Source organism: Lytechinus pictus, chromosome 14 (assembly GCF_037042905.1).
Source record: "Lytechinus pictus isolate F3 Inbred chromosome 14, Lp3.0, whole genome shotgun sequence".
NCBI classification, from domain to species: Eukaryota; Metazoa; Echinodermata; class Echinoidea; order Temnopleuroida; family Toxopneustidae; genus Lytechinus; species Lytechinus pictus.
This window is the reverse complement of record NC_087258.1, coordinates 20,822,632-20,837,372: the sequence shown is the minus strand read 5'-3', so window position 1 is coordinate 20,837,372 and position 14,741 is coordinate 20,822,632. Positions and strand designations below refer to the sequence as shown.

Sequence of the window (14,741 nt, the reverse complement as noted above, 5' to 3'; positions counted from 1 at the left end):
CTCCCAATTTCCTTTATACTACAATAATGTTCAATTATCTGTTTTTTATGCATTCCTATTATAACAACCTTTCGCCTAATAATTTTGACAATATATTTTTGCAAACCAATATAGATGTACATAATACTAAGACATTCAACCGATACTCGTGCAATATATGGTCATTATTCTTTCTCAAACAATATATTTTTATATACATGTAGGGGTCCCATTATTTAGAATAAGCTCCCTCAAAATATCAAACAGTGCAAAACTGTACAAAGCCTTAAAAGACATTTTAAAATCCACTTAATGCAGAAATTATAATACTAATGGTAAACTGATATAGATTCAATTATTATATTCACGTTATGTTTGTTTGATCTGTATTTCCAGTCTGCATTTATTTTTATTGTGTTGTTTTGTGTTAATTTCATGATCATTAATTTAAAAGTTCTATGTTACTTTCTGTGATCCATCGACTATTCTCAAATATTCTTACTTATGTTAAAATGTATTTTATTTGAAATATCCATATTTCTTGATTTGTATGTTTTTTAGTGAAGATTTTGGTAAATAAAGTTTCAATTTCAATTTAAAGTGAATAATAAAGCGAGACTGATATTTTGATATCATCATGATCATATTGAAGAAAAAAAACACATAATGTGACATAGTGTGAACATGAAATAAAAATGTACAAATTTTATGTTAAGCAAAGTGATTTTATATTTTGATCTTCCTCATAGGAGACAACAGAATATACTCTACATAGATTTATAGCTTATCATATCTCATATAGACTTATGATCAAATTCAGAAACTAATAGAAAAGTTCGCTATGCCAACAATTGCTCATATATATACAGCTTATCATATCTCATATATGCTTATGATCAAATTCAGAAACTAATAGAAAAGTTCGTTATGCCAACAATTGATCATATATATACAGCTTATCATATCTCATATAGGCTTATGATCAAATTCAGAAACTAATAGAAAAGTTCGCTATGCCAACAATTACGGCACATATATACAGGTTATCATATCTCATATAGGCTTATGATCAAATTCCAAAACTAATAGAAAAATTCGCTGAGCCAAACATTTATGACTCATCTCTTGAATAGTCATTAACTGATAAATAACATTTAAAAAAAATATGGTAATGGATATGTACATTCTACGATAACTATTAGAATATGGAATATATATATATGTATACTATGTATCGATTAAATCATTAAAATTCATTTTGCCTGACCATCGCTATCAGAATACCAGCCCATGTGACACATGTAACAGTATCCCGTTTATGTGATTTGTTCAACTGATAACCTTTAATGTATATTCAGTTAGAGGGCGCACTCATGCTGAGTAATAAAGTACCCTTCCTACCTGTAAAAAATATCTAACTACTCTCTGATGTTCGAGTCAAGTAAAACCACCTAACAACCCAACCACAACATGAAACAACAGAGAGTGAACATAATCAAAATGTACAAATTTTACACAGTCACTTAGCAGTAAAAAAAACACATTGTTTAAGTCTGTCACTCTAACAACAAGCTGTTTAAATTTGTATGCAATTGTTTAAACTTTATAAACAACTTCTTTTTAAAAAATTAAACGATAGTTATTTGAGTGATGGGTTTAAACAACGTGCTTAAAATTTGAAACAGCGTTTTTTTTTTTTACAGCAGTATGTTATTTTGGAGCTTTTTTCAAAGTGATTTACACGTTAACATTGTATTCTTTCATTATCAGTAGGAGATAACAGGGGGTCATCGTCATAATTTATGCATTATAATTATCAAAGTCAATAGAAAAGTTCGTTGCGCCTAACAACCTGGAATTTGAGAAGAAATGGTCATAGAAATTGTGACTCGTCAACTGATTAAATTATGAAGTCATTACAGGATGAAATAAACATATAGAGAACAAATATATCCGACGCTTTAAGGAAATGTTGATGGACATATACTGTACCTTACTGTACACGATAACTACGAGAATATGAACAAAACACATTTGAATCATAAAAAGATACATGGCTATGGTTCGAGGATATGGTTGCTTATAAACACACATACATGAAATCGTTGGCCTATCCGGGGCAATGGGTTAGATGACAAGTCAGAGCGCTGGTGCCCTTTTATACGATATTATTATCAGGTCCCTCGAAGAGGACCTTAAGCCGTCGGTTCACTGGTTGATTACTAACAACCAACCAATCACACTTTCTCCGCAGTTCGGTATGATAATCCTCACCAACATGTTTTATATATATAAACCCAAAATTATTTACATAATATAGATCAATACAGTAATGAAGGGGTACTCAGGCTGAGAGTGACAAACAAAAAACTGAAAACTGACAATTTTATCAGCACTGCGTTTAATACTTTGGTGACACTGTTATAAGATTGGTTACTGCTTTGACGGTAATATCATCATTGTTGAAACATATTTTACACACATACATTGTGATGTCCTTTAATGAAATAAGAAAAGGGTAAGTTGGGACCACACATCATCAGCCCACCTATCACTGGTCATTGCATGCATAGAGCTGTTTTCACAGAACATTGATAAACTAACATATTGATTAGTTGTTTTATCAGATTTTGATGAAATTTTCAGCGTTTTGCCATTTTATACTATGGAGTATATCATAATATATATTCTGATTTTACTATTTTCAGCCAGGAGAACCCATTTTTAAAGGAATTTAACTGATAGTTCTATAGCATGCGTGACTAGTCTGTGTATTCCTAAGAATGTCACATGATGGATCCTACCATTGGAATAAGATATCATGAAATTAGAATAAACAATAGAATATTGAAGCATGGAGGTAAAACAGGTGGTTAGTTAGGTGAATATATGTTACACAATATTGGACTGTGATGCCATATGGTGTGAGACAATCTGGATTACAGTGATACCTTGATGAAATATAACTTTTTGTCACAAGCAAAGGCGAGCATGTCTGGGGAGAGGGAAACCAAGTAATACCACCAACAATCCAAAGTCATATCAAGTGCATTGAACTCAACTCTTTCCTTCAGGTTCAGACCATCAAGATCATAGAGTCTGATCACGACGCTACTATTCTTCTTATCAACACTCGCTACATACACCCTGTCCTGCTCATCCACGGCAGCATACAGGTAGACACCCCGTAGAGCTTGTAGAGACTCACCAGCATTCCCATCCCTGTCATAGACCGTCACAACGCTTGGATCGTCCAAACATGAACTCGTGACGATCAAACCCGTCCTGGTAGTAGATGCCTGCCGAGTCTTGTGCTTTGTTTGAACAGTGTGTTTAAGAGTGGATCCTGTCGGGTCATAGATATAGACGTGTTTTCCATTGTTAGTAATGATGATTTCATCTGTTGGACTCCTGTTAACTCCGAGATAATATCCATTGTCTCTCACGTGGATTGTAGCTTTCCTGGAGCCAAGGGGAGAGTAGATGTAGGCTTCCGTATAAGAACCAGTGGACACGCATAATGTCCCGTCCCGTTGCAACACCAGATCACTACATCTCATGCCACTTAAGGGTGTGTTTCTATACTGCTGCTTCCCACCATTTGAATCAATGATATCAATACCTTGTGCATAATCCCCATACCCGATAGCGACAGTGCTATTGGAGTGCCGTGCCATACCGAGCATCACTCCCCGTAGATCAACACACTGAATGACTTCCATCTTGGGATCTGATCCTGAGATGCTCCCGAGGTCAAGACGAGTATCGTCCGCTGGTTTGAACCTCTTCTCCTGTGCTTTCTTCTTAATAGCTTCCGCAGAAGTGTGACGGGAAACCTCCTTCAGCATGGCATCCAGCTCCTCACAGAGCAAGATATGAGCAGATAGAGTGTCTGTCTCAAGATGACCCAGTCTGTCATTATCTACCAAAGTAATTGAGCTACAAATACTCTTGATCCTCTGTCGATCTTTTGACTTCAAGACGTCGAGGTCGTCATCAAAACTATGCTTTAAGGCATTTATTTGGTCGGTGAGATTTCGAAGATTTTCTTCCAGCTGTTTGGCCTTGATGCTGTAGGCTTGTCTGGCATCATCTAGTAGTGTCTGCACTGCAGTGTGTACCTCATTACGTTGTATTTCTATGTTCTGAATGTTCTTCTCCAGCTCTGCTTTCTTGTCGGCACATCGCTGAGCAAGGTCTGTCACCTACACAATGAAAGTGTGATATGTAAAAACAGCGAGTTAGATCTGGAAATATTCCATAAAGGCGTATTATAAGAAATACTAAAACAGAATGACATACGATTTTCTGAATAAGCTTGAAGAGAGACAACAGATAATTACAAAATTGTACGTCATATTTAAACAATAACGGTAATAATCATCAATGTAATTCAACATAAAGAATAAAGAACTGGATTAAATGCAACAACATTTTACATACTTAAAACAGAGTAGATTAGACTTCTTTTTAATTTCTTCGGAGCTCCTTTCACTTGTTCAGAAAGTTCGCATATTTTCAGGTTATCGCACAGATCATTCTTTAGTTTGTCTAAGTCTCAACTTGAATAAGATAAAAAGAGGTCCTGGTTTTTGGAAATTCAACAATTCTCTATTGAAAAGTGATGAATTTGTTTCTAATATCAAAAAAGTAATAAACGATACGACTATATATTTTATGCGAGAGACGAAGTAAAATTTGATGAAAATGATCGAATAGTAGGTGATTGTGAATTCAATATAAACGATCAGTTATTTTTCGAAACTTTAATGATGATAATACGAGGAGAAGCAATATCACATGCCTCCTTTGTAAAAAAAACAAAATATAAACAGAGAAAAAGACTTAGAAAAAAAAATTGAAGAGCGTGAAAGAAAACTGGTGATTACCGACACCGACGATAAAATATCTGGATATAAAAAATATTTGGATCAAATTGATAAAGCAAAATCAGAACTGGAAACATTTTGTTTAAAATCTAATAAACATGATGAAGGAATTGCGATTCGATCTCGGATTAAGTGGATGGAGTTTGGTGAAAAGCCTTCTAAATTCTTTTGAAATTTAGAAAAACAAATTGCATTAATAAAGAAATACGTCAGTTATCCACTGAAAATGCTGGTGATAATTTAGAAATGCAAAGTGACATAATCAATGAAATATTTAATTTTTACTCTAATCTTTATGCGGAAAAGGAAACCAACGTAAGCAACTTGGAATTATTATTAAATTTTCCTGGTATTCCTAAGGTGTCCCCTAAAATGGCGTCCTTATTGGAGGGTCCTTTGAATGTTGATGAGGTTCTTTCCGTTTTAAAGCTCATGAAAAATAGTAAATCGCCCGGACAGGATAGTTTTACCGTAGAATTGTATCGTTATTTTTGGGAAGATATCAAACTTTTTTTGGTTAGATCATTAAATTATGCGTATTTTTTCAGGACATATGTCTAATTCACAAAAAATTGGAATAATTACTTTAATTCCGAAAGGAAACAAACCCAGACACTTGTTAAGAAATTGGCGACCTATCTCCCTATTAAATGTTGTCTATAAAATAGCGTCCAGTTGTATAGCAAACAGACTCAAAGGTGTTCTGTCTTTTTTAATTCATCAAAACCAAACTGTTTTTTTTAATGGTCGCTTCATAGGTGAAAACATTCGTTTATTGTATGACACATTACTTTACAGTGAATTACATGATATAGCTGGCATGCTTCTGGTTGTTGATTTTGAAAAAGCTTTCGATTCTGTATCACATAATTTTCTTTTCAATGTCCTGGATTTTTTTCGCTTCGGTCCATCCATTAAAAGGTGGATAAAATTGTTCTATGCAGACGCAACCTCTTGTGTGTTAGTTAACGGACATTGTACAAATAGGTTTAATATAGGATGAGGGTGTCGTCAAGGAGATCCTTTATCTCCCTATCTTTTTTTGTTAGTAAGTGAGATTCTTGGTATTTTGATTCGACACTCAGACAAACTAGAGGGAATGCATATTAATGGAAAACACTTAAAGTGTTACAATATGCAGATGATACCCTTTTGACACTCAATGGTTCAGAACAAGATTTAAAATGTGCCCTTGATACACTTGATGAATTTGAAAAAAAATATCCAACCTCAAAATTAACATAACTAAAACCCAGGTGATATGGATTGGGAAGAATAGAACTTTCAAAAAAGAGATTTTACACGAGTACAAACTGAACTGGATTTCGGAAGGATATTTTAGGTACCTAGGTATAGACTTTTCAGTTGAATTATCAGGAATGGTTGATTACAATTATCAAGAAAAGTTTAAAGAAATAAAACGTCATATGGCGGTATGGCGAAAAAGATCTTGGACTCCCTTAGGGAGGGTAACCATTGTTAAATCTATATTTATACCGAAATTGAATTACTTGTTTTTATCTTTTCCAGAACCAAAATTAGAAATTATGAATGATATTCACCGATGTTTTTACGACTTTATATGGGAAGGCAAACCTGATAAAATAAGTAGGAAACAAATATGTCAATCGTATAGTGAGGGTGGTGTTAGGATGACTGATATTTTTATCCATTCCAAATCATTAAAAATTTCATGGATAAGAAGGTTTATTTCTTGTTCTGAAAATTTTACTTTTCACATGTTTCAATTATTTTTGCCTGCACCATATACATCTTTTCAATTATTCATGGGGGCTGAGCATTATAAATCACTTGCTATATCAATGAATAACCCATTTTGGGCACAGGTATTGTTGGCCTTTTCAGATCTTTCCCGCCTTATTGTTGATGACGTTGCATGTCAAGCCCTTTGGAATAATCCAAAAATTAAAATGAATAATAATGGAATATTTTATAGGTCTTGGTGTGCTAATGGGGTGCGTTTTGTTAATGATATTTTGGGAACAGATGGAAAATTTCTCTCATATTTTGATTTTCAACGCAAATACAATGCACACGTCAATTTTTATTCAACTGCAGATGTCAACATGAGCTGGTTTCAGTTCAAAATAGTGAATAGAATTATTTATATGAAAGATGCTTTGTTACGATTTAAATTGGTTACAGATAACTTATGTACTTTTTGTTATAATTATAAAGAAACTGTTATGCATATTTTTTGTTCTTGTGCCCACACAAACGAAATATGGTCTCAACTCGAAATTTGGTTTTCTCGTAACAATTTGCATATCAAAATTTCAAACCAGAATAAACTATTCGGTTTTTACGGAAACAATGGTGCTCTTAATTGTATTTTTATAATCGTTAGAAAAGAAATTTTTGCAGCAAAATGCAAACACTGTCTTCCAGTTTTCGACCACATTTTGTCTGAAATAAAGCCTTATTATGGTATGGAAAAGTATATATATAAAACAAATCTGAAAGAGAAGAAATTCATAAAAAGGTGGTCATATTTTACTTTATGACATTAAGTCTCTCAGATATCATTCTAAAATACATATATATATATATATATCTTGTATGGATTTTTGTTTTCCTTTGCACTTTGATCTTTGATTTTGCTTTTTTTATACAAATGTTACGATAATTTTATGGAATATTGTATTGTAAATATTCAACTTGTGTGTCATATACTGTGTTAATTATTCAATCATGTATTGTCAAAAAATATGTATTATAGTGATTTCAATAAAGGACCCCTGTGGAAGGGTAAAAAAAAAAAAAAAACATTTTACATACTGATTATGGTATTGCAAAGTATTATTCATCCTTGTCAATCTGTATTATTGTTGTCATTCTATTTATCAATATTCATGTCTATGATTATAAGTATTATTATTCTTGTTATTATAATTATTATTATCATTAATATTTCATTGTCATTAATATTATTTTTTCAATCTTTAAAGTCCAGTTACTGTTCTTAATATCTTATATACCTTAATATTGTGATTATAAGTATTATTGTTGTCACCATCAGAATCATTATTAAACCTGGTATGATCTTTGGTGTTTATTCTTATTAATTAATTTTTAAGATCACCCTCAGTATTTATAACCATGTTTAATCTACCTATTATGTTGGGCAACATACTGTCCACTATGTTGGGTAAAGTTTGTTTGTAAAGAAATATATACATGCCTATATATTCTGGGCAATTATTATCTAATTGAGCAAATTTATTACCGAATTATTAGTTTTATTACCCAATTTGGACAGATTTTATCCAATAGTAGTATGGAAAGTATGTTGCGCAGTGATTGTTAAAAATTTGGCCTTTTTTGCCTAAACTTTTCATGAGTGTACGCTTTCAAAATATTGCCTACATTTTTTATACAACTTTTACCTCACATTACTTGTTTAAATATTTTCTAAGCGTTTAAACTTTTAAACAGCTATGTTTGATTATTAATATTTGATTCTCAAAATTAATACTGGTTGTTTAAACTTCTAAACAACTACTGTAAGGTTCAAATAGTGAACAGCGTTATATAGATTTTTATACAGGGTTTTTTACTGTGATAATTATGAATGAATTTACCTTCCGTCGCAACTCCTGCTCAAAGTTAACCTGGTTCTTGATTTTGTGATTTTGATGATCAACGAGTGCGCACTTTTGACAGACATGGACCTTACAATCCTCACAAAACATATCTTTGTTTTCTTGTTTGTGGATGGAACACTTCTCGAATAAATGACCAATGCTGACCTTCCCTTCGATGACATCATCCATGGAGACAATCTCATGACCTTCAAAGACGACTGTAAGATGTTGATGACAATGTAAGCACTCATCACACATGTAATAATTACATGTTCTGCAGAACGACACAGCGTCTTTCAGAGACTTGCAAGCGGTGCATTTCTGGCACATCTCGAGGACAGCATTCATCCCTCCACACTTGGCGTAGAAATCGTCTACGCATCCGTTGATAGAGACATTCAGGCGGAGATCATCGACACGGTTGGCGGACAACTTGGTGATCTCCCTGCAGAGAGGACAGACCATGTGATCAAGGTCCTGGTGGGTTAGATCGTATTTCTTGAGACATCGCCTACAAAATGTGTGTCCACATGAAGTTAAGATTGTCGCCTCAACAAATATATCAAGACATAATGGACATATCAGGTTCGGTGAAGAGTTTGATGCTTTCTCTGATCCACACTTCTCAGCCATCGCTAAATAAAGAGATCTAATTAAATCCAACCACAAGAACTATCACATTACAACGAAGCCAACAGTGCATTTCGATACAAATCACTCGTAGTGCTGCAATTGTAAAAGCGCACTATTGTGAATTGAAGTAGGAACGTTCTATTAATAGAACTGGGTATTCCCACCTACCTTTGAACTTGACAGCGTTAAGTATGCATTATTCCATCGAAAGAGGGAGTTTTTTTTTCATCCCGGATTGTATATATTCAATTTCATTTGTAATCATTTTTAAAATATTTGTAATCTCATTGATATTGATATATTTATTTGTTTGATTGTTTATTGATTGTATACATGCAAAGAATCTTTATTTATATGAATTGTCATTGTCCACTTATTGATTTGAAAGAGGAAGAAAATAAAATATTATTGAAAACAAAAAATATATTTAGTACACAATGATCCAAAAGCCTCGTATTACTTTTTGATTACAAACAATGGTAAAAGCACGCTATTGTGCAGTAGAAACTTCATATAAATAGAAGTGGGTATAATGATTATATATTAATAGCATGTGTGGTGCTGGCTCCATGTGACTACCTGATGACTATGTCATCAGAATTGTTCTTCCACTACAAACTCTTGTCAGTTTTATCTATTACAAAGGTTGATTAGCCAGAATGTAGATATTCCTATTTTCAACTGGTTATCTAAATATTGGAGATTTATCGATTCGTGTTGGCCTTGGCATTGTTTGACTGAAGCAACTCAGCCAAAAAAGCTGTTTAAAACCTTTATACATACCACGCTGTTTGCGATATCAACTTTACAGTTGTTTAAAGTCTTAAACAACATTGATAAATAAATCATGTTTATTTTAACCGTTTGACAACTACTGTAAGTTCATATAGTAAACAGTGTTGTATAAAAAAAAAACTGGTTACTGTTAATGACTTGATCATAGAGTTGAATACTGCACTCTAAAACAAATCAGCCCAAAATGACTAATTAATAGGGTCAGCTGGGTGCAACTATTATTTTAGCCATATTTGACTATTTTCTAGTCGTATTTTACTAGAACAGAGTCATTTCTGACTAGAATATATGTCAAAAATGTGACTATCAATGATTGCCATATCAGTTGCACCCAGCTGACTACTGGTCTAGTCAATTTGACTGATTTGCTTTGAAGAGTGTGGGCTTTAATTTGTAGTTGAAATCAAACAATAGTTCAATATAGGATGTGATCTAGAAAATTGGTCACGCGATAATACATGGGAAGAAAATATTTTGAAATAATTGTTTTGGTTGAAATGTTATTTAATAGTTTCAATGAGAAAAAAGGGTAGATTTAAAGAACCATTTACCTATTAAAAATGACAGATTCAAAGAAGGCTATAATCAAATCAGTATATTTAAAGCACATAACGTGATATGTAGGAGCTTGGTAGTGCTTTACCTATCTTTATTAAAGAGAGTTACTTGTAGATTTAGGCCGTATGGTAGTAACGTATAATGGAAATACGGGTGTTTACTTTCGGCCGCCTTTTCTTGCCACGGCAGCAGATCCCAAGGGATATCATTATCACCCTTATTCATTCGCCAACCAGCCCCCCCCCCCCCCTGTTCCTAATCCCCTCATTTCAGGCGTCAGTTAAGTGTTATATTCCAGTTCCCTAGCTCCCCCATTTGAAGAGGGCAATATAGTTCTTGAATCCTTTCCTTTTCATAGTAACTTCAGTTCTTAATTGCTTAGAGATATAGTTTCAGATTTTGGGGCCGCACCCCCCCCCCCTGCACCCGTTAAGGAGATTTAGACGTAAAACATTCGTTTTTATTATTATTTTTAGATATATGTGTTTGCACATAATTCGGTTGACTTTATTGTCATGTTCTCGCCAGGACAGCTGAATGATTAAGTACTATTAAGGTTTATATCCTACATAGAGTAAATCCTGTATAGTGATTGGTTCAAGTAGCATCATGTGACCTGATATATTTCAACTATGATGTTGCGTGACGTCAGACCTCGATATATTTTTGGATATATCGAGGTCTGACGTCATTATTTCGCAAAACTGGATATCTAGCTAAACTCTCGGGCGCACCGGCCAGCGCGCTCTCTCTCCTGGGCAAGTCCAGCGATGCGTCGGCGCAGGCACTAATCTGCGTTCCGCTGAGCGCGGTGGCTCGGAGAAAAGTAGGTAATTCAACTCAAGTAACCGGACTTTGCAAGCTCAACACATAGATTTTGGTTGTAAATTACCAAAAGTAGGATATAAAACAAATATACCAGGCGTTTCATTCGAAAGCATAGTGGGAATTATTAATCCTCGGTTGGACTGGCAAAACTACTATATTTCCCTCGGGGCTTCGCCCCTCGGGAAAAATAGTAATTGCCAGACCAACCTCGGATAAATAATTCCACTATACTTTCTCAAAGCCTGATATATTTGTTTAATATATATAAAAGTCAAATTATGTCTCTCATAAAATTAATGATACAAGTGGTTAGCCAACTAAGACACAAACATTTTTGTTTTCATTTTTTCATATTTATTTTCTATTTTTTGCCTCGCCTGCATAGCAGAGCGAGATTATCAATATCAAAATCTTAACCTAGGGTTAAGTTTTGAAATGTCATCACAAATTAAAAAGTATATAAACCAAGTTAATGAAACTTTAACATGAGGGAAAGCAAGTATGACTAAATATCCTGCCTGAGTTTCAGGTGACATGACTAAGGTCAAAGGTCATTTAGGGTCAATGAACTTTGGCCATGTTGGGGTATTTGTTGAATTGCCATCATAACTTTTCAAGTTTATGGAACCAATTCATGAAACTTGGACGTAAGAGTAATCAAGCACTAGCGTACCTACGGGGGGGGGGGGCAAGGGGGCAGTTTGCCCCCCCCCCCCTATCGAGCCACAACCCATGCAAAGGACGTATCCTTGCCCCCCTGACGAGCTTTTTTTTTTTTTTTTTTTGCTTGTCAATTTTTTTTCTGTTACGAAATCCCTTATTTGTGATTGAAGACCTTTTTTTTTCTTCAGTTGGAGAGAAGAACAATCGATCGGACAGAAATGGGAACTTGATCCCCCTACCCTACTTGCACCCGCACCTGCACTTGCATTGCACCCACTTGTTCAGTAATTACCAATCATAGTCACGAACCCTTTTTATGAGGCCGCCATCAATTACAAGCTTAACCGCTCACGATGGCGGTCTCCTCCGTTCATTAAATTTTGTTAATGTTCCTTTTTTATTATTAAAATGTAGTGTATATGCCCACACCATTTTTTCCCTTCAAATTATGTTTTATGTTTATGTTGTATGCATTATGAATTATTTTGTATATCACAAACATTGTAAATATTTGTGATAATGTATTGTGAACGCAGAAATAAAAATAAAACAAACAAACAAACAACCCCTCTTTCCCTCTCCCTCTCCAAGTACCCTCTTTACGTCACATTTTCTCTGCCCTGCCGCCCCCCCCCTCTCTCTCTCTTTTCTCCCTCTCTATCTCACTCTCCCTTTCTTATTGAAAGTTGATTCGCAGCTGGAGGTAGGAACGGTTGCTGATACAGAAACGGGACTACATCGATACCCACCCCCCCCCCTCCTTTTTCCCATCCCCTCTTTATTTTTTTCTGCCACCCCCCTCCACCTTCTCTCTCCCTCGGTAAACTACCCATTCGTCTACTCCCAACTCGTCCATTCATCACACTGCTTACCTTAACTTTATTAAGTCTAATGCCATTCCGTCCATCAACTTTTCGTCTAACAGTCATTGGTCCAATAATCACTTCGTCTAAACACCAGTTCGTCTATGATAATTTCGTCTCATAACCAGTTGGTCTAATAACAATTTACTTTTCATTCACTTCGCCCTATTATAATTTTTGATCCAACTAGACCAAATGGTATGTGGACTAATGGATATTGGACCAACTGGTAATAGACGAAATGATGAGTGGATCAAATGGCAAGAAGACCATATGGATAGTGGACGAACTGATGGTGGACCAAATGATATAAGACGAGTTGGTCATTGGACGAATTGGCATTAGACCAATTATAAATAAACCTCTCACTCTCCCTCTCTCTTTTTCTCTCTCTAATCGTTTTCACATTTTCAGTGTCATCAAAACATACATGTACCTTTATATGAAATGTTTTGTCTTTTTCGCTTTCTTTTTCTTTTATTTCCCTTTGTTTTGAATGTTGTGATAACTTAATGTGTTAGATGATTAACAGGCTTAATCCAGTTGTCACTGAAAATTAAATACATTGGTAATTATGTTACACATTAAAGGAAGACTTCATTCATTCAATAAAAGAACAATCAAATTAAAATTGTTTGGGTTAATAATTGAGTCTTACAATAAAACTAATATTTTAATTTTACGCTAAAGAAGTGCTCTTATGGATTACACAGCATTATCATCCTGACTTCCATTGATTCTATTTATGCATTTTTTATTATCCATAATGAATTATTTTGTGATATATACCTTATTTGTTAAGCATCATGTTTTAAATGTTATATGATTTATTTTTACAACAGGAACTATTAAAAGTATTTAAACGAGATGAACATACACAGTGACCTTTCTTTTAATATTTTAACAGACCAGCATGGTCATTCTGGTCCTCGATGACGGTATCAACATCAATGGCTTTAAAAAGATTGTTCTCAGCCTTGGTCTCCCCTTAGGTTTCATGTGGAACATACTTGGTTTCCTTGCAGTGAGTATATACCTTGATCAGGTTAGCCCTAAAAAGTTACGCAACATTTTGTAAGTGCATGCAGACCCAAAATTACAACAACAAAAAACGTGAATTTGTGTACAAATCCAACGCAAATAGTGTTTTTAGCCAAAATTCATAAATGTATCATTATTTTTCCTTTTACTGCTTAAAATCAATTAATTTTATCTTTTTAATGGTCAAAATAAAGTCCCCGACAATTTCCATTGAAAAAAACAATGAAAAACAAAAAGTCGAAAAACAAAGAAATACATAAGAAATTAAGAAAACAATAGAATACATAAGAAAATGAATGTGATGTTAAAATTTGTTCTAATAAATTTGATCAGATGCCTATCTAGAGTTTGTGAAACAAAAATTACCATTTTAGGGGCGTTATTTTATTAATTAGAGCAAACTTATGATTTTACGCATAAATTAGCATAAGTTAATGAGCTATGAGATTTTTTGCAGAATTTGACATTATAGTTTTGTAGATAATGCCCAATGCCATGGGTAACGCGCGTGCCAATTTTTGTCGCGATCGCGCGGTCGACGGCCGAGATCATAAGGGGGGGCTCCCCCCCCCCCCCCCCCCCAGTCTTCTTAGGCGTCGAGATAGCCCAGTCTATTTAGGGTTAAAAGTTATTTAGTTTTGATTATTCACTTTTATAGTCAGTTTGAAACGTCTATGCCAACCAGAAGATTAATCATTCACTCTTTGATTGTATTTGAATGTATCCCGTTCTCTGTGAGTTCTTGAAGTCATGTTTTGTAAATACGAGGGCGTGCTCGTAAAACTACAAAATATATACTACTTCTGTTTATAATTTTTTTTCGTGGTAAAAATCGTAAAATCTTAAAGATGTGTTGCCCTCTTATGAAAATACCCGGACGCAGTAAC

General features: G+C 34.3%; 1 protein-coding gene across 1 annotated transcript; it reads right to left on the bottom strand.

Annotated features, from left to right (window-relative positions):
- Positions 1-692: 692 nt before the first annotated feature.
- LOC129276124 (tripartite motif-containing protein 55-like) lies at positions 693-9,201 on the bottom strand. The gene is made up of 2 exons (XM_064109678.1): positions 8,471-9,201; positions 693-4,184 (listed from the first exon to the last, which is right to left on the bottom strand). The coding sequence occupies exons 1-2, from the start codon at positions 9,104-9,106 to the stop codon at positions 2,919-2,921; spliced, it is 1,902 nt and encodes a 633-aa protein (XP_063965748.1). The 5' UTR covers positions 9,107-9,201; the 3' UTR covers positions 693-2,918.
- Between the last annotated feature and the right edge of the window lie 5,540 nt (positions 9,202-14,741).

What these genes read in the sequence shown, in the direction of transcription:
- LOC129276124 (XM_064109678.1), bottom strand. Translation starts at nt 9,106, where the DNA reads ATGGCTGAGAAGTGTGGATCAGAGAAAGCATCAAACTCTTCACCGAAC. An exon ending in AGCAGGAGTTGCGACGGAAG is followed by an intron (nt 4,185 to 8,470) that starts GTAAATTCATTC and finishes TTCATTGTGTAG; the next exon opens with GTGACAGACCTTGCTCAGCG.